Below are 27,106 nucleotides of genomic sequence, written 5' to 3' on the forward strand. Positions count from 1 at the left end.
AATATGAGCCATTTGTGATGTCATCCAAGGAAAGTCGTTTCAGAGTTTGGTCAAATATATTTCCCATCCCTGTTTGATGCACTTAATAACATAAAGCAGTTCTGCTGGGGCTTAACAGAATCTCCAGCCGTTTCTGCGGTCACATTATGATGGTTTTGGTCGGGTGAGCAGTCAACATCACGCTGAGGGTTCATGTGTGTGTCTGCAGCCCCGTCAGAACCCTTGCTGTGCAAGTTTGCGGACGGAGGCCAGAAGAAGCGGCAGAGTCAAAATAAATATGTGCAGAACGGACGAGCCTGGGCCAGAGACGGAGAGACCAGACTTGTGAGTACTGCTCTTCTGCTCTCTCCACCATGGTGTGTGTCCGGATCGCTTTGTGCAGCCATATATCACCTGCCACAGCTTTGTTAGTGAACACACTGTGTGTGTGTGTGTGTGTGTGTGTGTGTGTTTACACAAGCTACACCAGTACAGTCATATATTACATGAACTACAGAAGTGATACTGAGACGTATGTGTGTGTGTGTGTGTGTGTGTGTGTGTGTGTGTGTGTGTGTGTGTGTGTGTGTGTGTGTGTGTGTGTGTGTGTGTGTGTGTGAACTGCTTAGTCACCTGTCATTTCCCATCATGACACTCATGCTGTTCCAAAACATAGAGAACTGAAATGTGCCTTTATAAGTGACTGATTTTGTGACAGGAGACTCACACACAGATATTTAACTACTTTTTGAGATTGAATGAACTGTATTTATAATAATCAGCATTTCTTTTGCCTTGTCTGACATCTTGAAGTTATTTGTCCAGTATTAATATAATACCCAATTATTATTATTTTATTATCGTTATTTATTATTTTATTCTTATTTAATATTTTGATTTTATTTATTTTTTTGGCACAGTACTCTTCAGAACAGAATTAAATAATAAATAAAATATATAATCAGCATTTCTTTTGCTGTGATTTGATCACATGGCATTCTGTTTATAAAGAAATGTCTTTCGTTTTTTTTTTCTATTATTTTATTTATTTATTATTTCATTTTTCTTATTCTGTTATTTATAAAATATTATACTCTTGTTTATTGTATTGTATTATTTTATTTTATTTTGAGCATTCAATTTTAGGATTCAATTATTAGTTTTTATTATCAAAAGCATTTTGAGATTTGTTTTTAATTAGTCATTAACTAGTCCCAAAAAGCAGTGATCAAACTAAACCGAACTAAAAATACAATTATATATATATATTCATATATATTCAGTTATTTAATATAATCCACATTTCTTTAGCTTTATCTGCTGTTCAATTGATTTTGTCACAATGCATTCTGGGAATTACCAGCCTTCAAATATGATGGCTAAAAGTACAGCCGTTATTGACATCTAACTTGGTTTTGGAGCAGAGCACGTCACATGACCATTCGTAAAGAAAATCAGAAGTAAAATGTCTCAGATCACATCAATTAATTGAGTCGATAATCACAGTGCAGATCATTTCATTAAACCTTCTGCAGTTTCACAGGTTTTATCTGTGCATTGCACAAAATTTGACTGGACAGACTCGTCAGATTCTGTCCATGCCAGGATAAAATATTATGTTGAAATGGCTGTGACAACTTTAAACATGTGGCTTCAAACTGGAGGAGAAAGCAGTGGTGTCATTAGTTTCCAGGTCTGTGTCATTTGACAAGTACAGTAGCCACAAAACACCCCAGCGCCACACTTAATGACATGATGTCAATGCATCAGGAAACAAAATATCAAAGCAAGTCTGTATCTGTGCTGAAATGCTGCAGGAGCTTAGCTTTTAAACTGAAGATCATTTCTGCTCAGTTCAGTTCTTCGCAGATTCACATGATTCACAAGCTATAAGTGGCACAACACTTTTGACTTCATTTTCAACACTTCAATCAAAGCAGCTATGAGTTGAGCAGTGTGTAATTATGTTGTATTTCTCTCACAGACTGGCATGACTCTCACGTACGACCCCACCACAGCTGCTATGCAAAATGGGTACGAGACACCAAAGAGCCATTGTTATTCTAGTGTTATTTATACACTAATGTAGTATTTTTGAATTAGCTTTTATTTTTATATTCTTTGTTTTATTTTTGATTTAAGTTCATGTTTTAGTGCTTACTACTTTGTGGTTTATTTATTTATTTATTTTTGTTATTTCTATTTAGCTTTTATATATTTTATTAAATGCTTCTTCATGTCAGATTTTTTGGTTAATTGTTTTGTTGGATTTATTTTAATTCAGCTTTATTTTAAATTTAATTTAATTCGTTTAGTTACATTTTAAATATAGCATCATTTTGTAGTAAATTTGATTCATTTTTAGTATTTTTATTCCAGAACATCCAGTCATTAAATTATTTCGAACTCTGTTTTATTTTATTTTCTATTATTTTATTTGTTTGTTTGTTTTTAGTTGCCAAAGCAACATTTCAAATTTATATAAAAGTTTTAAAAGTTTTAAATATTTAGTCTCATTATTTTTTTCTTTGAGGGTTTTTATTTTATTTATTTATTTATTTATTTTATTTTTTTATTATTATTATTTTTTAATTTTTTTATGTATTTTTTAGATACCAAATAAAAATTTCTAACATTTAAAGTTGTACTTTTTTTCTCTCTTAAAAGGTATATATACATTTTTATTTTTATTATTTTCAGCTTTTTTCCAATTAATAAGAACAATTTTAGTTTTAATAGTTGTTGAAAATGCCACGTTCACACAAATAATGAGTAAAATAGTCAAGCACTTAATACTTATTGATGCTTTTCAGTACAGAATGAATTATATTTATATACTTCCATAACAATAAATCTTAGAAGGCAGCTTAATCATACTCAAGGTCATCATGCTATATTTACAACCGGTCATCAATAATTATTGAAATATACTGATTTCATCTTTCTACAGATTCTATCCAGCCGCCTACAGTATTACAAACAGAATGATCACACAGACCCCTCTTTCTCCATACATCTCCCCTATGTCCACATACCAGGTAACATGTCAAACTCTACTGCTTACAGAGCGATGGATGCATCTTAAGGGACGCTGATAATCTGTATTTGATTGTTCAGGTACAGAATCCATCCTGGGTCACCCATCAGCCCTACATCTTGCAGCATCCGGTGAGTCTCTGATTGTCATGAGCAGTGTGTGTGTGTGTGTGTGTGGGAGAAATACTCTTGAACTAGCTCATGACTGCTCATAGACTGAGAGTGTGGGCGACGGGGACAGAGAGTCCAAACAAACACACATACTAACAGCAGAAACCACAGCAATTCATGCATTCATTCTGAGTAATCAGAAGCGATCTTATGCCAAATAAAATTTGTTAATAAGCTGGTACTTAGGCACAACATCAAAGGTCTGCATGCAATCAGAATCGGTCTGAAGTTTACATTTATAAAGAAATGTTTCTTTTTATTTCTAATGCTAATAGTAATATAATAACTGGCTATACTAATAATTATAATATTAATTATTTTATTTATTCTTTTAATTCTTTTTATACTTTGTTCTGTTAATTATTTGTATTTTAGTAATAATAAAATAACTGGATAAACTAATAACTGTAATATTTTTTTAATTTAATTTTATTTATATTTATTTATTTATTTATTTATTTGTGTTTTATTATTTATTTATTTTTTACTTATTCGTTATTTAAAATTTATTTATTTTATATAATACAAAATAGCATAATAACAAAACTAATGTATTTGTCTTTAACTTTAGGCTGTCGTATGAACAACCAGTTGGAAATTAGGCAAATTTAAGTTTCTGTAACCTTAGCAAATGTGCATTTGTAACATTACTGTGGAAAAGTAAAATAATAATAATAATATTGTCATATGTATTTTGTGGTGATCAAAATCATAGGAAAACAAGTTTGTTACTTTGTTACTTCATTACAAGTAATACAATAACTAAACCTAAATAAATGTAAACAAATAAATAAAAATATATAATAACAATAATACTATATAGACATATGTATGTATATAATGACAAAAATACACATACATTACACAAACTACACAAACATAATTATAAAGCTTTAACCTAAAAGTAAAGTGAAAACAGAAAATACAAAAATAAAATAAAATTCAACATATTAACAGAAACTATTATATACTATTATGATACTAATATAATAACCTTGCTACAAAGAACAGACACCTTGGTTTTAGTCGGATATTTCATTCAGTAGTTTCTTTGTTTGAGAAGCTGCTTTTAGAAGCAACATGAAACGGTTTTGACGTGTTTCCTACTTCTGAAGAAAGGCAGCGGCCGTCACTGTTGTGCAGGAAATACTGTTGTGAGTGTGTGTTTGCATACATGCATTAACACTGAATCACACCCAGATGTGTGTGTGTGTGTGTAATAAGTGAAGCTGCATGAATGACTCTGTCATACAGAGAGGGTCTAAATGAGACTCTGTCTCTGTTTGTTTAGGAGAGGGTGTGTGTAATGTATATCAGTAATGTGTGCTATAATGACTGCTATGAGGCAGGACGTATAGAGCTGAGTGTGGTTAATCAGAAATGAGGAAACTGTGGCATTTAAAGGCCAGTAAAGGCACGGATGGCACTGAGTCTGACTCACTTATCACGCACGTCCCAGAGAGACCTAGGGCCCTCCAGTCGCCTGCCAAGTGGGCTTTATAGGGTGTTGGGACATGTTAAAAGAGATCATAGGGTGCGTGAACTCTCAAATAAGTCACATTTACTTCATATTAATAATCACATGCATTATTTATCCCACATTTAAAAGAATACCATGGTATTACTAGTATTAGGTTTTTTGGTGAATACAGCAAATTATTTTATTATTGAAATAAACTAATTTGCATACATACAATCATTAAATTGGTTATTTCCAACTTTTTTGTTAGAGCATTATTTATTTCATTTTCGTCAGCATACTGCAAATGCTTGAAAATACATAATACACACATTGAGTAATAAAGTTAAGTATTATTTATACTTATTAATTGTATTTTATTTTGTTCAGTTGGCAAACAGCATTTTTTTATTTTTACATTTTTCATCTATTTTTTATTTTATATTATATTTGTGCTACAAATGCTTGAAAATGCAAAGTACACATGTTGAGTAAAACAGTCAAGTTTCATTTATTTATTCATGTTTATTTTAGCCAATGCAACATATTAAGTCTGTTTTTTTTATCTAATATTTATTTAAAAAAAATATTTCAGTTAATTACAACAACATGTCATAGTTTGAATTAACAATTACAGGCACTGGAAAATGCATTTATATTACTTCATATGCTTGAGAATACATAGTACACACACACATATCAAGTAAAATAATCATACTTATATTGATTTATTTCAAACTGGCCAGTTGTAAAAGGAAATGTATGAATGTGTCTTTCTTGCTTAAACTTCCTAAATGAATAAATGTAGTGTAACTCTCTCATTGTGTGGTAGGGAGCAGTGATATCGCCCTCTATAGATCACTCCATGTCTCTGCAGCCCGCGTCCATGATGGGACCTCTTGCTCAGCAGATGAGTCACCTCTCTATGGGCAGTGCAGGAACGGTGAGCACAGTCAACACTTGAATGCTTACATATGTGTTGTTTTATTTCTTCAAGATCGGCAAAATCATTTCCAGCTGTTAAAGTCTGTTTGTGAATGCAGATGGAATGCAACAGCATTTGCATACACTGCATACTGCCTACTCTTTTTTTTTTATTGCAAAACAGTAGGCAGTATATATATATATATATATATATATATATATATATATATATATATATATATATATTAAAAAATTCTATGGTAAATTGCTGTCACATTACCTCATCACATTGCATATGAAATAAAAAGTAATTTTGCATTTTAATCAAACTTCCCTAATTTCCTAACATTTGGAACCCAATAGAATTATTAAAATAGGCATGCAATATTACTTTTCTCATTACATTTTAAAAGGTCAAATGCATTGAGTCAAGTGAGTGTTTTGCATTATGGGATCGGTAATCCTAATTTCCTAAAATTTGGCTTTGTATTCAGGGATAGTTTTTATTTGGATTTTTTATTAAACTTTCATATTTTCCTAACATTTGGCAACCCAGTAAAATAATTAATAGAAATATAGAATTATTGAAATTCATTTGTGATATTATTTGTCATTAAACCTAAAAATGTCAAATGCATTGAGTCAAGTGAGTTCATTGGATTATGGGATTGGTAATCCTAATTTCCTAACATTTGGCAACCCAGTAAAATAATGAATAGAAATATAAAAATATTGAAATTCAGTTCTGATATTTATTTGTTATTAAATCTAAAAAGGTCAAGTGCATTGAGTCAAGTTGAGTGCATTGCATTATGGGATCAATTTTTTATGAAGTGTGCATTATTGCATACTGCATATTTTGGCAAATGCATTAGGTCCGAATATGCATGCATACAAATTTGCAGGCTGTGCACGGTATACATACTACATACTGCAGAATTAGTATGCTATTTATAGCAAGCTGCATGACTAAACTTGAAAGCCACCTACTGGTGAATAATCAAGTTGCAATTAAAACATAAAATGGAAAAATATTTTCTGTACATATTTAAAAATGTGTTTTTATGTTGGAAGTTTTAGTGTAATATTTGTGTGTGTGTTTAACAAAAGACAGATCATTCAGCAAATACTGGACAAAGGCTACAAAAATGTATATATTTAAACATGCTGGCAACACATGACTCATGCACAACTCAGCAGAAATGCACAAAAGAAAGCAAATATAAAACTGCTGATGGAATGAGAGCACAAAACACAACGTGTGCAGATTTGTAGCAGCATATGTTGGTGTGTTCATGTGAATCTCTCGTCTCCCTCTCTCTGTAGTTTATGCCAGCTAGTCCAGCTCTCCAGGGGCCGTATATCCCTCCATACACTCACATGCAGACCACCGCCGTCTCAGTAGAGGTGGGTTCATAAAGAAAAACACTTTCCCAGACACAGATTTAACCTCGTCCTGTACTGAAGAACTTCCTGAATTCACAATCACCATAAATGGAGAAAAGTTCAGGAACAGACTGGGCTTGTGCAACTGTGCTGAAATGCTCTGAAGAGAATCGCACAAAACCTGTGAAGAACATCTCCAGGGAACAGGACTCTAAATCACTTAACTCCACTCAAAATCAAACAAAAGAAATACTTTGGAAGAAAATAAAGCGTGTCTTTAGGAACAGTGTTTTTTGTTTAGTTTTTTTACACTGTGAGATTATTTTCATGCACTTTCTCTCTAAATCTTCATTACTTTGATGCATAATAAAAATAAAACAATAAAAGTAATAATAATAATAATAATAATAATATTTAAATTGAAGCCCAGTATACATACATTATAGTAGTAGCTTATGCATTGCCTGATGTATATTAAATATTAAAATAATAAATTGATCAATTAAATTTACAGTATAATTAATAATAATACATTTACAGTAATTTTACAGTAACGCAGACCATTTTAAAATTTTTCATTGCTTTACACTGTCAGATTATTTTCTTGACACTTAAGTTAATTCTCCCTAAATCATTATTACTGTGATGCATAATAATAATGATAACAATAACAGTAAATTATTATTTAAATTGAACTATTAAAGTTTTTATACTTTGCAGTATTGTGGGTTTACTTTTCTGTTAATTTCAGCAATAAAATATGTAAAATAAATATATTATAATGATAAACAATTAATTACTGTATTATAAAAAAATATATTTTTACAGTAAACCAGATTATTTTACGACAGTTAAGCACTTTCTTCCTAAATCCGTATTCATCTGATGCATAATGGTAATAATAAGAATAACAACATTTATTTAAATTGAAGCATTGCAAGAAAATTATTATATTATAATTTATTTATTTTTACAGTTTGTTTTAAAGTAAAAAAGGAATAAAAAAAATGAATGAGTAATCTAATGTTCTCTTATTTTAGGAGAAATATGATGATGTTCTGTGACGTTCATCCCTAATAGTGCATGTAATCATTAAAAGATGTGAAGAAAACTACTTTCAGTCACTGATATTCTGACTTATATTACATTCGCACTGCAGATCTCTGTTTTGATTTAAACTTTCATGGTTTTTGCTAGTTTGGTGCATCAATGCAAGAAAATAAACCGCATGTTTTGTTGTAGGAGAACAGTCCACAACCTCAGGTGGAGTCGTCCAGTGATCATTCACCTTATACCTATCAGCAGGCCAAGTGATGAAGAGGTAAAAAAATCACACATACAGACAGAAGTCAAACCCGAATCTATCTGGTTTGTGTGAAAAGCTCAGGATGTCCTGTTTAAGATGCACCAGAACTGTATATTCTCAGAGACGTTCACCGAACAAGTGTCCTCTACAGAGGATCAAAATGCCTTTCTGGGTTCAAGGAGGATGAGACCTTGTGCATGATTCTTATCTAAATGTTTAGAGGTCATTTCAAGTGTTGCTGCATTATTGGTTTACATCTGTTTGAAATGACTGGTCTGGCAGTGTAAACAGGAATTGGTTTGAGTGCTTCTGTGTCACCTGCAGTCCTGCTTTTCTGATCCTGATCTGTGTGTTTTGTCTGAATTAAAGGAATAGTTCACAAAAAAATAAAAGAAGATTCGTTCATAATTTAGTCATTCCAGACTAGTGTTATTTTTTCCTGTACAGTAATAACGGATGGTGATTCATGCTGTCAAGATCCAAAAGCATCATTAAAATAGTCAATAGGACGTATTCGTTTAGACTGAACTTTTAAATGACACGGAGGAATCAATTGATCTCAGACCTGATGTGATTCATTCAAAAGCTTATAAAGGCTGGTAGAGAGAAGAAAAATATGAGGGTGGAATTACACGAGAACAAGTAAACGATGAGAACTTAGTAATATTAAATTTGTGATTACCTACCTGGAATTTTTTTGTTGAATATACATTTAATAGTAATGCTCAGATCCAGTGTTATTTTAAAAGTATCACTTAGATTCTTTTTTGTTTGTGTTGTGCATATCGCTTTAATTATTTAATTACATCAAGCTCAACTTCATGATTAACTGAGAAATTGGCTTTTATTCGGTATAAGCTTCTTCTGCTCACCAAGCCTGCATTTATTTGATTAAAAAAAAAAACTGTAAAAACACTAATATTGTGAAATATTCTAACAATTCAAAATAACTGTTTTCTATGTGAATATATTCTAAAATGCATTTTTTTTTCCTGTGATGCAAAACTTAATTTACTCCAGTCTTCAGTGTCACATGATCATCAGAAATCATTCTAATATACTGATTTGCTGCTCAGGAAACATTTCTGATTATTATCAATGTTGAAAACAGTTGTGCTGCTTCATAATTTTGCGGAAACCAGGATACATTTTATTTTTCAAGATTCTTTGATGAGTAGAAAGTTCCAAAGAACAGCATTTATTTGAAATCCAAATCTTTTTTAACATTCCGTGTTTTTAACTGTCACTTTTTATCAGTTGAATGCTTCCTCACTGAATAAATGTTCAAATTTGATACACGCAGTTGATTGAAGGTGTTCTTGTTTCTATCGTAGGGTTGTCCGGGTTCGAGAGAGAAGGAGAAGACTGCTAATTCAATAACAGCTTCCTTTGAAGGACCGGCTCTACAGATGAATCGACTTTTTGCACAGGTTCTACGATGAGTTCCTCGGTTTTTATAATAAAACTACTTCAACTATTTTGGTATAAGTTCCATTAGGTGCAAATCAAGGATTCATTTCATCAGAGGATGCTGACAAAGAAAACACAAATGAAATGGGAAGAAAAAGTTTTATTTTACTAAGGAAACAACGTTTATTTTTTACCAAGGATCGTCACATAGATGCAGGAACGTCATCATGGAGATTCTTCTTATTTTTATGATTTTGGATTTGTTTTCTCTCTCTCTCTCTCTCTCTATTTTCTTTTGTCCTGAAACAGACGTTTGTTTTTAGAGATCTGTCAGCCGGACATCCTGAGAAAGATTGCATTTGTGCTTGCGGTGTGAGTGTCGTTGATGTGTTTTTTGTCGTGTGCTTCATCTTTTTCGGTCTGACCGATCTGTCCGTCTTATACGATTTGCCTTAAACTCTTTCCCGTACAGTAGCCGAAGAAAAGACGTCCGGCTGCTGCCTTGTAAATCAGCTGAATAGGGCTTTCTTAGCATCGCGCAGAGGAACATTTCCGCCACGCTCGGATTTCGGTGTTTTGCTTTTTCCGATCTTTTAGAGTACATACTGTTTTGAGTGATAACGCTGATGGAGTTTTAATAGGATTTAATGTTTTTATAATCAGAGGCGATGACGAGTCTTTGGTTGTTTGAATGTGGTAGAAATTCTGCTGAACGATCACATTTTTGATATTTGCCTTTTCGTTTATAAATCTCGGTGTTGTAGTTTAGCTTTAGATGAACTTGTGTGGGAGGGGGAGGAGCTTTGACTCGTATTCTAATTAGGGGGCGGGAGGGAGGCGTGGCCTGTCAGTCAGATCGAATATCATTCAGAGTGCAACCTCCCGTGACAACTTCTTCGGGAGAGGTGAACGTTTAGATTTTAGTGCTTGTTTTATTATACCAGGCAAACAAATCTCGGCACTTTCAAGTTTACTTCACCAAAGACGGTCGGCGAGCGGATCACGCAAACGTGACGTTGTTTTCTCTCGAGGTGGGCCACACTGAGACTTTATGACAGACTGGGTTGTGGTTGTGGAGAATGTGCCTTCTTTGTACATATGCATTCATTTGTCTGTAGTTGGCGAGGTGCGGACACCGATTTGAAGGACGATTTGGATCTAGCAAGTGCCACAAACTAATCAAAGACATCACTACAGAGCGGAGACAACTGAAACTAAAACACGGAACGAGGACAGGTTGAAACGACGGCTCTGTTCTGAAACCCTAGTGAGCTGCCTACATAGGCTGCTGCCTTCTAAGGGAGCATCATATTTCATTAATGCATCATACACTGGCAAGATTGCAGTAAAATAACAGTACAAATATTAGTTTTTTTAAGTTAATGGATGGATTTTTCACTCAAAAGGCATTAGGAATTTGCCTTCTCAGTAAAGGATACGTGTAATGCTCCCTTAGAATTTTGCAAAAGTAGTGCACTTACTTTCTATGCTCCATATTTTGCATTATACACATTATATATATGTGTGTATATGTTTGTATATATGTAAGTTACACAGGGTCAGAATTGCATTAAGAGAAAAAAAAACACACAGATAAGTCAGTTTTATAAAAAACTGATTATGTTTATTGCATTATATATGTAACCCTGGAGCACAAAATCAAAACGAAGTTGTTGTTTTTTTAGAATTGTACATCATCTGAAAGCAGAATAAATAAGCTTTCCATTTCCATTGAGATTTGAAGATCTGAGGTGCAAAAAAAATTGATAGGTATATATATATATATATTGAGAAAATCACCTTTAAAGTTGTCCAAATGAAGTTCTTAGCAATGCATATTACTTATCAAAAATGAAGATTGTCTTAAGACTGGTTTTGTGCTCCAGGGTCACATATAAGTTATATAAGTCACAATGGATCAAAATTGCATTGTTGAGAGAAAAGGGACACAGAGAAGTCACAATTATGTTATTATTACATTCAGAAATAATGTAAAATACAGATAAAATGAAATGCTTATAAACACTATAAAAAACATGTATTTTAGTTCCCCTCACTCCACAACAACTCCTTTAAATATAACAGTATTCAGATGAGGAATAAAAAAATCTGAAGTATAAAACCAACTGAACTCATTATAAACATCAAAAATGAAACTCTAACCAACATGTTTCGCATGCTTGACATTCATTTCATCTATATATGATGAAACAGATGACAACAACATGTTTTAGGTAATAAGAAATGTGATTTTCTGGAAAATACAGATGGCAGCTCACTAGGCTTTAGGAAACAGCATTTGAAATAATAATTGCATCCATTACAGGAAAAGGTTTTAATTTTATTTTAATCTCACGATATAGTTTATTAAGGCTTTATTCACTGATTTGTCTTCCAAAAGACTGTGTTTTTGACCTGGTGGGTCTTGTTGACCAGTTATCTACCTCAGAGTTTTGTTGTCCTCTGTTTTGATTGGTCGGGCAGCAGGTTCAGCCCGCCCCTCCAGACCAAACGGCCAGCTCAGGAGCTGCCCACGTACACTTGATTTCTTTCAGGTTTTTTCTTTTGAAATACTATAATCCTCTTCTTCAGAAAAACAGATTTTTCTTTTTGTTATTATTCTTATCGTTCTAAGGAAAGTTGTGCGTTGAACGTGTCGTTTCGCATTCAGATTCATCGTTTCGAAAGCAAAAAAAACTGCTGCTTTTTCATCACAAGATATTCCAGTAGTTCATAGGAAGTAGACAATAAAGTGTGCACGAGAGAGAGACGGAGCCAATGAGAAACAGCGATGCTGAAAGTCACGGTTGTCCCGAGACATCCCTGTTGTGTGGAAGCTCGCTTCTGCCACGGAATAAAAATAAAATAAAAAAGGTCACTTTTTCTCTCACAATTCTGTCTTTTTTCCCTTGGAATTCTGAGTTTACATGTGAGAATTCTGATTTCATTTCCATCACAGAACTGCAACTTTTTATCTCAGAATATTGACTTTCTTTGATTTTTTTTTTTTTTTATCCCACAGCTGATTTGTTTTTTTCTGAATTTCAAGTTAATATCTCACAGTTGCAAATTAAAATGATAAGTTCTGACTTTTTTCTTAGAATTTTGAGTTTATACTGTATCTCACAATTCTGTTTTAGATCTTCCGCTCCCAGGAAATAAAAGATAAGAAGGTAATTGTGACTTTCTCACAATTCCGTCTATTCCTTTTTCATAGTTGCAAGTTTAATTCTCATAATTATAAAATTTTTCCCAGAATTCTGAGTTTGTATCATGCAACCTTGACTATTCTTCTTTGAATTCAGAATTCTTTTTTTGTTTTCACCACAGAATAAACAATAAATAACATTTTATCTCACAGTTTTGAAATGATCTTGCATTTATGTTTTTTTTACCTAGAATTGTTACATCATGGAATAAAAAATAAAAAAAAGGTAAATACAATTAAGTGCAATTTTTCTATCCCACAATTCCGACTTTTCTTCACAGAATTACAGGTGTTTATTTTGCAATTGCAAGTTAACATCACATAATTCAGACTTTTTTCTCAGAATTGCAAGAAAATAGTCAGAATTGCGAAATGTAAACTTGCAATTATGAGTTTAGAACTTACTATTGCTCGAAAAAAAGAATTGTGAGAGAAAAAGTATTTTTTAATGCCGTGTAGGAAACAGCTTCCATACAGTTGCTTTCAGACCGAGTCCAGACAGACTTTTAGCAGCGTAATCCGCGGTGCTCAGCTCACAGCCGAGCGTGTGTGTGTGTGTGTGTGTGTGTTTCTGTGGAGTTCTTGTGTGGCTCATGCTGCTAGTAACATCCGAATCCGAAGTGCCAATCTGTGTCTGGGTCAGAAAGTTGGAAAGACTTGTTGTGCAGAGAGAAATTGCTCATGAATATGAAAAACCATGTACTAGACAGCCATTAAGTTATATATAAAAAAAAGTAATAATTTATGAAGAGAGACGTTTTGTACAGACTGTTTGAAAAAATAAAACCAATAAAAAGATTTTCCTAGAGATGTGTATATGAGAGTTGATTTTGTAATTTACATGTGCCACACACTTGCCAGTGGTGTGTTCAGTTTATCAGAAACCTTCCTCTGTATTTGTTTCTTTTATTGTGTTTAAGCCAAAAAAGCTTTTTTTTTCTCCCCTTTGTTTCCAGTAGATTGTTAATGAAGCTTTATTTCTGTTCATTTCTCTGAGAACTTTTGAATAAAAACACATTTTTGTTTTATTCATGTCGTGTCTTTCATTCACAGCTGATGCAGACCAAACATCTTCTTTTGATTTAGCACATTATTTTGCATTAGGAATAATATTATTTGCTTATCTATTTGACTGAAGAAGAAATGCATCAGAATATCTAGATAATATGGAGATCAATCAAATATCATGGAGAGCATGGAGATTAATATTAAAAAGTCATGGACAATTCTATAGTGGATATTTTTCTAGTCGTCTGTAGCTTGAAATACGATTTATTTGGCTAGATGGATTTATGCATGCATTATTAAGTTGTCCAGAAGCATACAAACATCTATATTACTGTCTTTGTGAACCTGAAGCGTGAAACAGCAGATTTAATGAAAGGATGACTGCATTCAGTCGGAAACTGATTTTTTTCCATTGGCTTTTCTCTGCGGTTCATGCTCAGTTCTGAGAACAGGAGTTTTTCTATGAGTTTTCACTTCTCTCTCTGTCAGTAATCTACGGCTGGGATTTCCACAGGTTTATTTTGTTTCAGAGTTATAAAAAAGTGAAACACTGATTTCTGCTTTATACAGCGCAGCAGAGTTCAGAGATAAAATGGCCATTCAGTTCTTCAATGCAGAAATAATATTTCTGACAATAACACACTGCGCAAACCTTTTCTTTGAACATTATTATGTTGAGCTAAACTGGAATTATGCTCTATACTATAGGATCACCAAAGGAGGTTATAAGAGATTATTTGGGCAATACAAACAGAACAAGTTAGCCCCATTTACTGGAAGTGAATACAGAATAATAATAAGTTTCAGACATTTCTGGATGAAGTGAGTTGAAGCTGTTTCTGGGCTGGTGATCAGCAGTAGCTCATCTCGACCAGCAGGTGTCAGTGTTTGAGCAAAAGTCTCACAGCATCATCTGTTTTCAGTGTGTACAGTTACTACAGGTTTACCTGGAGCAACCTGGGTTAAAATTCCTTCATTTTCCCAAGACAATAAATAATAGAAGTAGCTCTTTTTTTGGATGCACCTGTAACACTTTACATAAAGTATTTTTATGTAATGCATTCTTAAAGTAGTTTTAATACAGTGATTATGCACCTTAAAATGCATTGTATGATCTCCTGAATACTTGTAACCACAGTTATGATATAATATGATACCATAATCTCTTTATTTTAACACTTTTAGGAAGTATAAAGCATAAAACACATGACAAACAAACCTTCAAATATTATAATGCATTTTAACTCTGGTTATAATTATATTTAAAATGATATAATGCATTACAATTTACATTATCAACACCTTTATAATGCAATGCCTTTATAAGATTTCCAGCTGTACAGTGTGAGTGTCAGGCATGCAGGTGTTTCTGCAGACATACGGACATGTCAGATGGTCCCAACTAGGTCCTGGAGGCAGTGTGTGTGTGTGTGTGTGTGTGTGTGTGTGTGTGTGTGTGTGTGTGTGTGTGTGTGTGTGTGTGTGTGTGTGTGTGTGTGTGTGTGTGTGATGACGCTCTACAGGAGGTCGAGAGCAGCAGACGTGGAGTGAGAGTTGGATGGCATCTGCCCGCTCTCTGCCACCTGTGTCCATTACAGAGACACAACCCAACACTCTCTCACACACACACGCACACACACACTCTCTCTCTTTACACTCGTTATTCAGTGATTAATGTACAACCAATCACAGACAGTCACGGCTAGGTTATTATTTGAATTTTTCAGCTATTTTCAAAATTACTAATGAGCAGCAACTGTAACTAAAACAAAAACTACAAAAAATCATTTTTGGTACTTAAATATATATAAAAAAAATAGTAATCGAAGTAGTATATTTTGCTAAAAATAAAAATTAAATAAAAGCTAAATAGAAATATTAAAATAAATAAAAACAATCCAATTGAAATAAAGATTAAATAAACTATAAATAATACATAAAAAAATGCAATTAGAAATATTGCCTTGGCAACTAACTTAAATTAATACCTTTAATTTAGCTAATAAAGCTATAATTAAAAAAATAAAAATAGAAGTATTTGAAGAAAAAAAGCTAATAACAAAATTACTGAAACTTAAAAAAAATCTAAATATCAATAAATAGGCTACTATATAAATACTGCTAATAAAGATTATAATAATTATTAAGACAGAAATGAGAGGTTGTTATTAGGGATGATGAGTTTTGTCATGAATATTGTAAAGATAGATTGGCTGTGTCTGGAATCAAATGCTCACTATATTGTAGGGAAGTGTGTGATTTTGTTTGTGCTCATTGTGCTTTTTTATTGATAAAAGAAAGTGGTGTTTCTTAGCCGTCTCTTTCTCTCTTTCTCTAGGTTTTAATTTCCAAACTGTTCTAAAGTGTGTTTCTGATGCAGAATTACAGCAGCATTTCAGATCAGGAGCTGACTGATGAAACCGTTTCCATTTCCTTTTTCCGTTTCTCATTTCCATTCGTTTCTTATTTTCAGACACTAAAACAAATCAACAAAAAACAACTGATAAAATCATGGAAGCTGTCAGCATTCCGTAGTATTTCTAATTCTTCTGTGTGTGTGTGTGTGTGTGTGTGTGTGTGAGGGTTTCAGAAGCTCTGGCATGGTTTGTGAATGTCTGGAGTGACAAAATGACACACGACATCTTCTCTGGATCCAATTCTTGTGTTTGAGACAAAAGTGTGTGGAGACTTTTATGGGGTTATGGAAATAGACACAGTTTGAATATAAAGTTGATAATAAATACTACACACTACCCCAAACCTTAAAGGAAAACTGCTATTTTAGTAACATTGATATATGCATACTTTTTTCAATATTGTAGTACTAATGTTTTGAATTTGCTTTTAATTTTAGTTTTCATTTCATAGTTTTAGTCATTTTATTACATGCTTTCATAGTTGTGTGTGTGTGTGTGTGTGTACCTGATTTGCAAAGGAAATATTTATGATTTTAAATAATTTAAAGTTCCTAATCTAATCTATATATATTTATATATTGTAAGTTGTAGTTTTAGTTAACAATGTCATTTATGAGTGATTTAGCATTTTTCAGATTAAAATTGCCCCAAAACAGTGAAAGTAAAAGTAAAAACAACAACATGTATTAAACACGTTTTTGTGTGTGTGCGTGTATATGTGAAATCAAAATCATTATACAAAATATTTAAAACCACACTTGCCTGTATATGTGCTTTAGCCTAATACTAATCTCTCTATAGAGAATTATACAATCAGTGGATGTTCCTCTTTCCAGAGCTGTTTGTGTGTTTAAAAAAATAAAAAATAAAATTCACCCAAGCAAACACTTTGCATCTCCCTAAGAATAAGCCAGAGAACAGCCCTCGAAGACTCAGTCCAGTAAATGTTCTGTCACTTTAAGAGATGATATGAGAAGTATCTGCTGATGATCTTCTGGATCTGAGTTGAATCAGATGTGTTTGATGAAGAGCATTGAGAAGCCTGCATCAATCCACGCAGCGACAGCGACATCTACAGGACGTGCATGACATCCACCGTTTTTGCACGTGAGATACAAAAATTATTAAAATAAAATATAAAATTATTGTCACATTAAGCTACACTTCCCATTTTCATTTCGTTTAACGTGACTAAAAAATAAAATAAAAAAATCAATAAAAAATAAATTTTGTTATAAAAACAATAAAAACAAAAGAACTGTCTGAAGACATTTTCTAAATAACAGCACTATTTGAATTTGGTTTTATAAATGCTGTGATATAAGCAGGTTTTCAAAGACAAGACCTTCAAAATCTTTCTTCAAAGAAAACTAAAACAGCTCTCAGCACAGTGTTGTGTTACTGAGGCCGAGCTGGCAATGATTACACATTTATTTCATTCCTGTTATTATTCTAAAGGCATCTGCTGAGAGAGAGACTTTTGGTTTGTTTAAACGACTGTGACTCTGTTCATTTTTACACTACGTGTCTCTTAAATTTAATATAGGCCAATATTCATAATATTTCCATGTCTGTTTCAAATGAAAGTTTATTCAGTAGAGTTTAGTCTAAAATCTTAAGCATGTGCCTGATTACAAATCAAAACTGTGCTTCTGATTCAGTCGACCCCGAAACTGAGCTGATACTAATCAAACGTATTTTTAATTTTTGTAATTTTACTTGTAATCATTTATGATATCATTATAATGCCTTATCCACTCTCATTTAATTTTAAACATTTTAATTCAGAATGGTAAACACCTAGAGAAGAATTTGCATCTTGGACTGAGGAGAACAATAAACATTTCTTCTGTTTGTTTGTTTATGCATTTATTTATCTTTATTTTCTGCATTTGGTTACTTAACTATTAGATTTAAAAATGACAGGCAAACAAACAACAGTCTGTTCTCTCTCTGAGCTCTTGTGTTGTGGAGTGTAATGAGGGCATCAGGTCACTGTTAGAGACATGGCTCAGGACTCACGTATACACATTCTTGAGGGATTTGAAGGCTGGAGAGACTTTAACTAGTCAGCTCCGACCATCTCTCTGAGCTTTAATATACAGAAATAAAGCTAGGTCATGCATAAGTCTCACATTAGATGTGCACTATACTGTACACCTCAAAACAAAAACACATTATATAACCTACAACAACAAAGCTGGTTTCAGAGGGGTTTTCACCTGGGAGACTAGCTAGGACAGCCAAAGACCAGCTTGGACCATCTTAAACCAGCTAAAACCAAATGACAAAATGAACAGGTTGCCATTTATTTAATCAATTTCCCCGAGTTTTTTATTTTTATTTTTATTTTTTATTTACTCTTCCCTATTTATATTCTATATCGTCTGTTTATGTACTGTATGTGGTTTATTTGAAATTGTCGCCAAAATTTAGTGATGAAGTAATTAAATCTTTCTTGTTGTCGATGTGTGAGCGCGCACGCACGTTTGTGTATGTGACGCGTTGAGCGCGTGGAGCCATATTATTCACTCAATTCGCTGTGTTGAAGGCATGGACTCCGTTTATCTTCATTTTACACTGTTTTATATCGTTTTTCTGACTCTTACGAGCCGGTTCGCGATAGGAGAGGACGGTGCCGGTGAGTAGTTGAACTAGTTTTAGCGAGTGTTTGATCTGTTTAGTGTTTAACGCAAAGCTCGTGACTGTTTGGTTTGTTTTAATGGCGAAGTAAACAACGGTGAAGTTCAGCGCGTGCATCGGAGATCTCCACTCCTCTCGCCATGAAAAAAAAAAAACACACTGTTTGTTTATTGCATTATATTTCAGCTGAACGTCAGTTAACTTCTCTTCATCACTGTCACGAGCTTTGACTACCAACTGAGTAAGACTGGAAACAAATCTAGTCATTGAAAGAGGAATCTCCACATGTTGTTTTGTTACCGTTAGCAGTACTGTAAAACCCTAATGCATTCCCCAAAGAGCTTTTTAGGTTTAAGTTACTGTCAAGTTTAACTGTTTTTGATGACATTGACAGAACTTTCTGGAAATATCAGGGAATTGGTTTTCGAGGAATTATTATAATTTTCTTGCATGCAAACGTAATCGAAATTAAGTCTTTTTTTCAGATATATACTGCAATCTTTTATAGTTATATATATAAAAAATCTAAACTCATATATATATCCGTATGCTGCCATACGACGTTTGCGCTAAATTGGAAGTCTTCTGGTGTCATAAGATAACTTCAGAAGTAATTACATTATCTAAACTTAACTAGTTCTATCATTTCTTGTTACCAAATGTTATTCAAAACTATTGCCTGGCACTATATTTGATTTAAAAGATATGAAACTTATTTTTATTTTTTCAGTACATTTGTAAATAGGGCATAAGTCATATGGATTACATTTATGCCTTTTTCTAACTTTAATACTCAGGTTTTTTTTTTGTTTTTTTTGGGACAAATAACACCATGAATTGTTTTTTTTAAAGTTCAAAATGTGTTATGTGGTCAATGAAAAAAAAAAAATCTGTCTTTACTGAAGTCAAATGCTGCATGACACACTATCACAGCCAGGCTATTAGTGAACACATTTGATGTTCATTGATTCTGAACCACTGAAATTTCACTGTGACAGAGCTACTCATGCAAGGAATTGAACCAGAATGTTCTTTCATGTGACAGCCGGTTTAAACAAAACCTCAAATTAGCACGGAAGAGTGAACTTTTACCACGTGTTGCCTTGGGGCTCTTGTTGAGATGTTAACTTTAAAGTCCTGTCCGTACAGACTGTCCTGCAGATGGACGCACATGGTTGCCGTTCAACCTCAACTGTTATCACTTCGTCCATGGAGAGGAGGATGTTGCCAAAAGCTACTCCATTCAAGATGCAAAGAACATGTGCAGAGGCTATGGTGTTTACTTTTTTACAATTTGCAAACTATAACACACTGAAGTATCTAAATTGTGGATTATTTTTAATGCACTATATGGTACAGTTTAACCTCCCCTATTATGTTTTTAGATCTGTTGACAGTGAAAAGTGCTGAGGAGAATGACTTCGTCGTTAAGTACAGTCCTTTTGTGTGGAAAGGTAAAATGAACATCTGGCTTGGAATGTACTACGACAGCGACGGTGAGTTTGATTTCCATCCAAAATATGCCTGCGTCTCAAAACCTAGTGATGTCTGTCTTTAAACATCAGAATTGGATATATTTGCTTTTCTTATGCAGTATCTTATTGTGAGCATTTCATCAATACAGGAAAAATTAAAAGTTATCACCTGTTCCACCTCTGAATCAACTTTCAAATCCCTTTTACTTTTAAAAAGATAAAAGTAACACCCACTTTTCAGGAGCAAAATAATTTCCTGAATAAATTCAAGTCCAGTCTTACATTTTCTTTTTCTCATTGAATATCCAGTTTCGTTCAGAAATGCACCAGACTACAAAAGTAAATTGAGTTGCAAATACAAAAATTGTTTTGATTGAGTATTGTTTTTTTTGTTTTTTGTTTTTTAACCAACGAAGTAAAAAATTTTGTGAAATGATTTAAATATATAAATTCGAAATTGAGTAACTGTCAGAATTAACAAAAAAATTCTACAGAATCATTTTTACATAGAAATGTTTGTATTTTTATGTGTATATCATTATTATGTTTTTGTTCTTCACTATGTAAATCTTATTTAATTGTTTGGGAAGCATTTTAAACACTTAATGTGCAAGTTCTGTTTTATTAAAGGCACAGGTTGTAGGACCAGCCACTAGAGGGCGCACTACCAAAACAATAACAATCGCGTGGTTTGATGACGCTAAGAAGGAGCGTGGAAGGATGGGATTTGTTGTCTTCTACCCAATCACTGACGGCCATCAGACGGAAAGATAAATCATGGATTTAATGCGAGTTCAATGATTTGCGCGAGTAGATTACAAACAAAGTCAATGCAAAGACGCGATCAGACGCGTCCTCGCGTGGGTCTAGAGACGCGATGCCCCGCGTTTGGCGTGTATGCCCCATAATACTAATCTTGTTATAGATAGTTATACGTTATAATAGCTTATGTTTTCTGTAAAGATACAAATCAAAACTACTCACTTGTCGAGTAAAACACAAGCGAGATCGGCATCTCTTTCTAGTTGAAGTTTGTCGTGAAGCTACTTCCGCATTTGTCCACGACACTGTTTCATGTGGCTTCTACGTCAAGTACAGGTGGTAACAAAGGGTAGCAAACGTCATCGACAGGTGATTGCGCTGCCCCGTGTCACTGTTTAGAATGGGGAATTTTCTCATGATTTACAAGTAGCTGAAAACATTAGAGAGATTGTTAGTAATGAGCTGGACAAAATCTTTAACACTAGCCTAGTGGTTTTTGGATATTTTACTTCAAATATCTTATAAATTGCACCTGTAACTAAAATAGAACTTGGACATTAAATAAAATGTTCTAATAATAAGATATATTTATAAAATAAAATAAAAAAATAAAAAAAATATTTAAGCTATATTTCCTCCCATTAAAGAAAAAAGAAAAAAAAGCGTATGCAGTTGATGTTTAAGCAGATTACTGGACGTGGTCCAGCTTCTCTACACTGGAATGCAGTTGAACCTGACTAATCTGTTCAGACCAGAGGTCTTGACAAAGAGTTGTTTACCAGACTGTTGCCTAGTCCGTGCTTTTAGCTGTGACCGTTAAAGGAGAAGTGCTCTGGAAAATCTTGACCAGTCTGTTTAGTTATTTTTGAGCTCTATGTCTGGTGTTGCTGACAGCTTGTATAACTTCTAATTGAGTGAATCATGCACGCTTGAAGTTTTAAGGGGTCAGTCTATGCCTTTATACCGTTTCTCTTTCTCATGTTATTTTGAGCTCTTCTTTTGTACATGAAATGCAAAATATACTATAAGGCCGAATGCTCAAGTTGTTCTCAATTCAAATGATGCATTTTAAAAACGCACTGCAAGTTTGACAACATTGACAGGTTTGAATGGTGAGTAAATGATGGCCCTTTAAAGTTCTAGTTATCTTTGTATCTTCAGGTTAAATCAGACCATATTCCATGCATATTGTACATGTAAACACATGAACTTTCTGAGCGGTCTTCCTCTAGTGAAGTTTTCACACGTATCATCTCACAACACAAGGAAATCCTGTTATTTGAGGGGCTGATCGGGGGTTTGCGGATTCAAAAATGCATCATCCACACCCAGAGCCCAGATGCTTTCAAGTCAAAACTATAAAAACATATTCCAGCCGCCACATGCTTGCATCAGTCTGTTTAGGCTTCATGATGAAAGAGCTCACTTGGGACTGAACAATGAACCAGAGGACAATGTGAACTTTGATCATGTGTTCATGGATCTGAAGGAATGACCTGACGTGACACAGATTCAGACCAGAGCTGCATTACGTTTCATTCATCAGGTGTTTACATGTGTTTTTATCCGCTGTCTAGCCTAAACATTTGGCTTTATGTCATTTAGGTGAAGTCATCTCCTGTAGATGAGGTTTCGTTGAAAGTGCAAGAATGTGTTGTGATAATTTTGCAAGCATCAGTTTGAATGGGTTGAAAATATGCAAGTCACTCCACGTCATTGTTTTCCAGCAAAAGCATGTTATAATTTCCAACTATTATTAAAAATAAAAAAATGCATCAATTATTTCTCAAATATATATATATTTTTAGGTCGTAAATGCAGTGTTATATGAAAAAAAAAAAACATTTTGACAGTAATTATAGCTGCATGATTAAGTGTTGATTATTCCTATGAAATTGTAATAGCGATTTATTAATTAATATTACATGAATGGTGCTTACATCTTTGTTTGAAGCAACTCCATGCAATGTTTTTATATGAAAATAAGCTGGAAACACTAACTGAAAAACTTTTATTGCTTTTCTATAGTATTAAGCCTCAAATGTTAACTATACACTGGATTGGTTTCCTCTAAAAAGCTAAAAATACTGTATGCATGGTATTATAGTGTTAAACTAGCACTGAAATAAGAAAAAACCTTTAAGATAACATGTAGAAAGGAAAAAACGCATCTTAAGAATGCAGAATAGCATAAGAGGACTTTGAATGATTAATTGCTTCTGTGAACAATTTATGTAATTGTGGCATCCGTAATTGTAATCGCGATTAGAAACAGTTTTAAATGAAGGTATGGGAGGAGCCAATCCTGTCAATCATAATGCATCATAAAGAATGTATAAATAGCTGCCTGTATCACTTTTACTCCAAATCCACTTTTAAGTCTTGATTTATTGATAGCTTCGTTATTGAGTATCCAGGTTTGAGTCTTAACATCAAGCTTGTTTGTTTACCTTCATTATATCTTGTGAAATATGTAATAAATCTGAGCTACCCTAAAATTGATCCTTATTGATGAGTGCATACTTTAATTTGATTGAAAACTCTCTGTGCGTCTTGCAGAGGATGTCTTTAAGTGGCATGATGATAACGGCGTGTTGCGCTATAGTAACTGGGAGGACGGTGGCTCTGATGACACTGATCTACCGCTCTTGGACACGTGTGTGGTTCTTCACGCCGACACGGGGAAGTGGGAGAACGTCAGCTGCACGGTTGAACCTGAGAATGGAGTAGTGTGTAAGACGAGTAAGTGCACGATTCCTGGATTAGGACAGCTGTACCTTTTTAGCTTATATGCTGTGTTTTTTTGTTTTCATTCAAATTGCTGAAAAGTTCCAGTCATTTTTGTTGTGTATAGTTGTTGTTGTTGTTGTTGTTGTTGTTGTTTATATTTTTGACCCTGGAGCACAAACCAGTTTTAAGTCTCTGTTTTATATTTGTAGCAATAGCCCAAAAACAATTGTATGGGTCAAAATGATCGATTTTTCTTTTATGACAAAAATCATTAGGACATTAAGGAAAGATCATGTTCCATGAAGATATTTTTTATGGTTCCTTCTACAAATATATAAAAACTTAATTTTTGATTAGTAATATGCATTGCCAAGAACATAATTCGGACAACTTTAAAGGTAATTTTCTCAATGTTTTCCTTTTTTCTTATTTTCTCTTGCACCCTCAGATTCTAGATATTCAAATAGTTGTATCTCAGACAAATATTGTCCTGTCCTTACAAACCTTAGATCAATGGAAAGCTCATTTCAGATGATGGATAAATCTCAATGTAGAAAAATGTACCCTTATAACTGGTTTTGTGGTCTAGGATGGCATATAGTTTTTTTGTAATTCTATTTTATTTTAGTTATTTTAGTGCATGAAGTTAAACTAAATAAAAATGACAAATATAGCTTTAGCATTTAATATGTTAACAGCATTTTCTTTTTAAAAATATATTTTTATCATTATCATTTCAGTAAATCTATTTTATTTTTAAGTAACCAACATGCAATAATTTTTTTAGTTAACTATAATAACCATAAACTATACAGCATTCCATGTTATAATTCTGTGGCCAAATTACTCAATGTAATTATTAAATCCATTAAAAATTATAAAATAATAAGATAATTAAAGCATTTTAAAAATGTACTACTCGTTAAATGACGCAACAGATTGTAGCTTTTGTTAATGTGATTCATTTTTATCATTGGACTTTGATTTAACCACAAGATCCTGAAAAGTCACTCTTATTAAGTCACAGTTGATTTCTTGAATTTCTAGATCTTGCATGTTCAAATATTTATCGATTTATTTTTGAGTAGTTTGGCTTTCCATAGGTTTCTGGTGTAGGGAATGATGTACTATCATACTTTTGCTAAATTAAATTAAAATGGTAAATTTTGTGGAAAGACGGTTATGGTTTCCAGTGTTATTGAAGGTAAACTTTAGGTATGTTTTGCCCATTAAAAACTTTAAAGTGTAATTTGACCTTCACTGTCTGTGATGTGTTTTTCAGAGGCAGTCTGGATAAGCCCACCTCGTAAGCATGATCTTATTTTCCTAATGTCTGTCCTGTAATCCTGCTATTATATCTGTACAAAATTGAGTTTTTCTAAGAGTCATATTGCCCCTAATTGTGTTTTGATGAGTTGGAAGCCCTCGTGATCATCTAAAGCATCAGAAAGCATCTTGTGTGTGTTCTTTCTTCTGATCTCTAGAGGGCAGTCCTCTTCTGTTAGCTCTGGTCATCATCAGCGTGGTGCTGATTCTGCTCATCTCTACAGTGGTTTGGTTGTTTCGTCAAAGAAGCGACCCAGGCTCGTCCATCCTGAACCTGATCGAGTACCATCTGCCCTTCAGATCCCCTTCCTCCGATCAGGCCTGCTTGGTAGATGCTGATGAAATCAAGGAGGTACCTTAGTGTTTTTCATCCGTGCCCAGGTGAGAATAAGCAGCAGGCGTTCATGGGAGTTTCAGTCATAGATCAGTTGAATTCTGTCCTCATCACGAGACTTTGAATCATTTGTTAATGTTGTGTGCGTGCACCAAATTCTGTTTCTGTTGTGAGATTCACAAAATGGGAAGTTTCGTCAGATTTCTCCCGTTGTGGTAGGACCAGTATTTATTTTCCAATCATACGTGTTTGTCACTGCTAGTCCTCTATAAGCACCACAAGTTTGTAGACACAAATACTTCGTGATTGCCAATCGCAGTATTTTTTTAATGCTGTTGTAATTGTTTTTATGATTTTATTTGCCACTAACAATCATCTGTATCTATATTGTAATGAATTAATCTAAAGGTGTAAACGTTATCCACACGTAAGCAACAAGCCATAGAGAAACGAATCAAGTGTTGGTCTTTCAAAATGAATAAAATATTGTCAAACATTTCAGTTTTCTGTTTCTTTTTTGTGAAACCGAACAATAAAACAGTAATTGATATATGCAGAAATGCATGATCGTTTTATAATAGCTCTGATTTTAATGCTGCTGTAAGCATATTCAGGCTAAACTTTCCTGAGACGTGCAAAATGATGAGTGGGCAGTTAATAAACCGAAGACGCTGGTTTTGCTGCAGCAGTGTCCAGATGTTTCTGCAGATGAATGTGTGTAACGAAAGAGCGATCAGGATGAAGTGGGTCAGATAATCGAGGGCAGATGAATTACCCTCTGGGGTTTTTATAGATCACTGTCATTGTTCTGTCCTGAAAGTGTCAGTTTCCCTCTGTATCTCCAGCTACTTCACCTACACTTGTTTGTCCATGTTATGACTGCTGCTGCATTACCACTGTCTGTACATACAAATTTGTATTTAAACCACCGTGGCACACAATTTGGGGTCGATAATCGACTTTATAGGTTTTTCCTGTGTCCTCAATGTCACATTCCATCCTGCGAGTTATCAGTCATTAGTTTGGTGGAAAAAAAGTTTCAGGATTAGATTGTACAATTAAAAAATAATTATTATTATTTTAGAAGAACACAATAACTCTTCTCAAAACCTAAAGCTTTCTTAAATTTATTTTACTCTTTTATATTTTTTTTATAATATTATAGTATAGTAACATATAGTTAGTATCATTATCATTTTTATATTTTATTATAAATTTAAATTAATTTATTATAATTTAAATTATTTGAATGATTTTTAATAACATCTTCGAAGTAGTTGCACCAGTAAAAATAATAAAAATCCTCAAAATATGACTTGTTAGACTCTTTAGGCTTGTTAAATAAATTAATACATTCATCCATTTAAATGTATTTGTTTACTAATTTGTATTTATTTCAAATGCATTGTTTATTTATTTAGTTAAATGCATTTGTTTTAATAATGTGCGTATTTATTTAATACATGTATTTATTAAATAGTATGCCCAACACACTAGTGTTGTAATAATAATTTGCCATCAATATAGGCAGT

At 33.4% G+C, this 27,106-nt stretch overlaps 2 protein-coding genes across 4 annotated transcripts in view; both read left to right on the forward strand.

Moving 5' to 3' along the window:
* The window catches only part of LOC127964711 (RNA-binding motif, single-stranded-interacting protein 1), a 60,284-nt gene extending 46,377 nt beyond the window's left edge, over positions 1-13,907 (forward strand). For all 3 annotated transcript variants that reach the window (XM_052565004.1, XM_052565003.1, XM_052565005.1), the window contains exons 7-14: positions 209-324; positions 1,964-2,013; positions 2,930-3,017; positions 3,097-3,147; positions 5,478-5,588; positions 6,896-6,976; positions 8,198-8,276; positions 9,596-13,907. In XM_052565004.1, coding sequence (XP_052420964.1) covers positions 209-324; positions 1,964-2,013; positions 2,930-3,017; positions 3,097-3,147; positions 5,478-5,588; positions 6,896-6,976; positions 8,198-8,269 — 569 coding nt within the window. In that variant the 3' untranslated portion in view covers positions 8,270-8,276; positions 9,596-13,907. The remainder of the gene's footprint in view (positions 1-208; positions 325-1,963; positions 2,014-2,929; positions 3,018-3,096; positions 3,148-5,477; positions 5,589-6,895; positions 6,977-8,197; positions 8,277-9,595) is intronic.
* A 4,874-nt stretch (positions 13,908-18,781) lies between these two features.
* On the forward strand, positions 18,782-26,070 carry LOC127965524 (CD302 antigen). Its single transcript, XM_052566352.1, has 6 exons — positions 18,782-18,945; positions 20,097-20,222; positions 20,333-20,443; positions 23,744-23,926; positions 25,197-25,220; positions 25,399-26,070. Exons 1-6 carry the CDS (start codon positions 18,858-18,860, stop codon positions 25,599-25,601), a joined length of 735 nt encoding a protein of 244 aa, XP_052422312.1. The 5' UTR covers positions 18,782-18,857; the 3' UTR covers positions 25,602-26,070.
* The last annotated feature ends 1,036 nt before the right edge of the window (positions 26,071-27,106 follow it).

This window comes from Carassius gibelio, chromosome B9, assembly GCF_023724105.1.
Source record: "Carassius gibelio isolate Cgi1373 ecotype wild population from Czech Republic chromosome B9, carGib1.2-hapl.c, whole genome shotgun sequence".
Lineage (NCBI taxonomy): Eukaryota > Metazoa > Chordata > Actinopteri > Cypriniformes > Cyprinidae > Carassius > Carassius gibelio.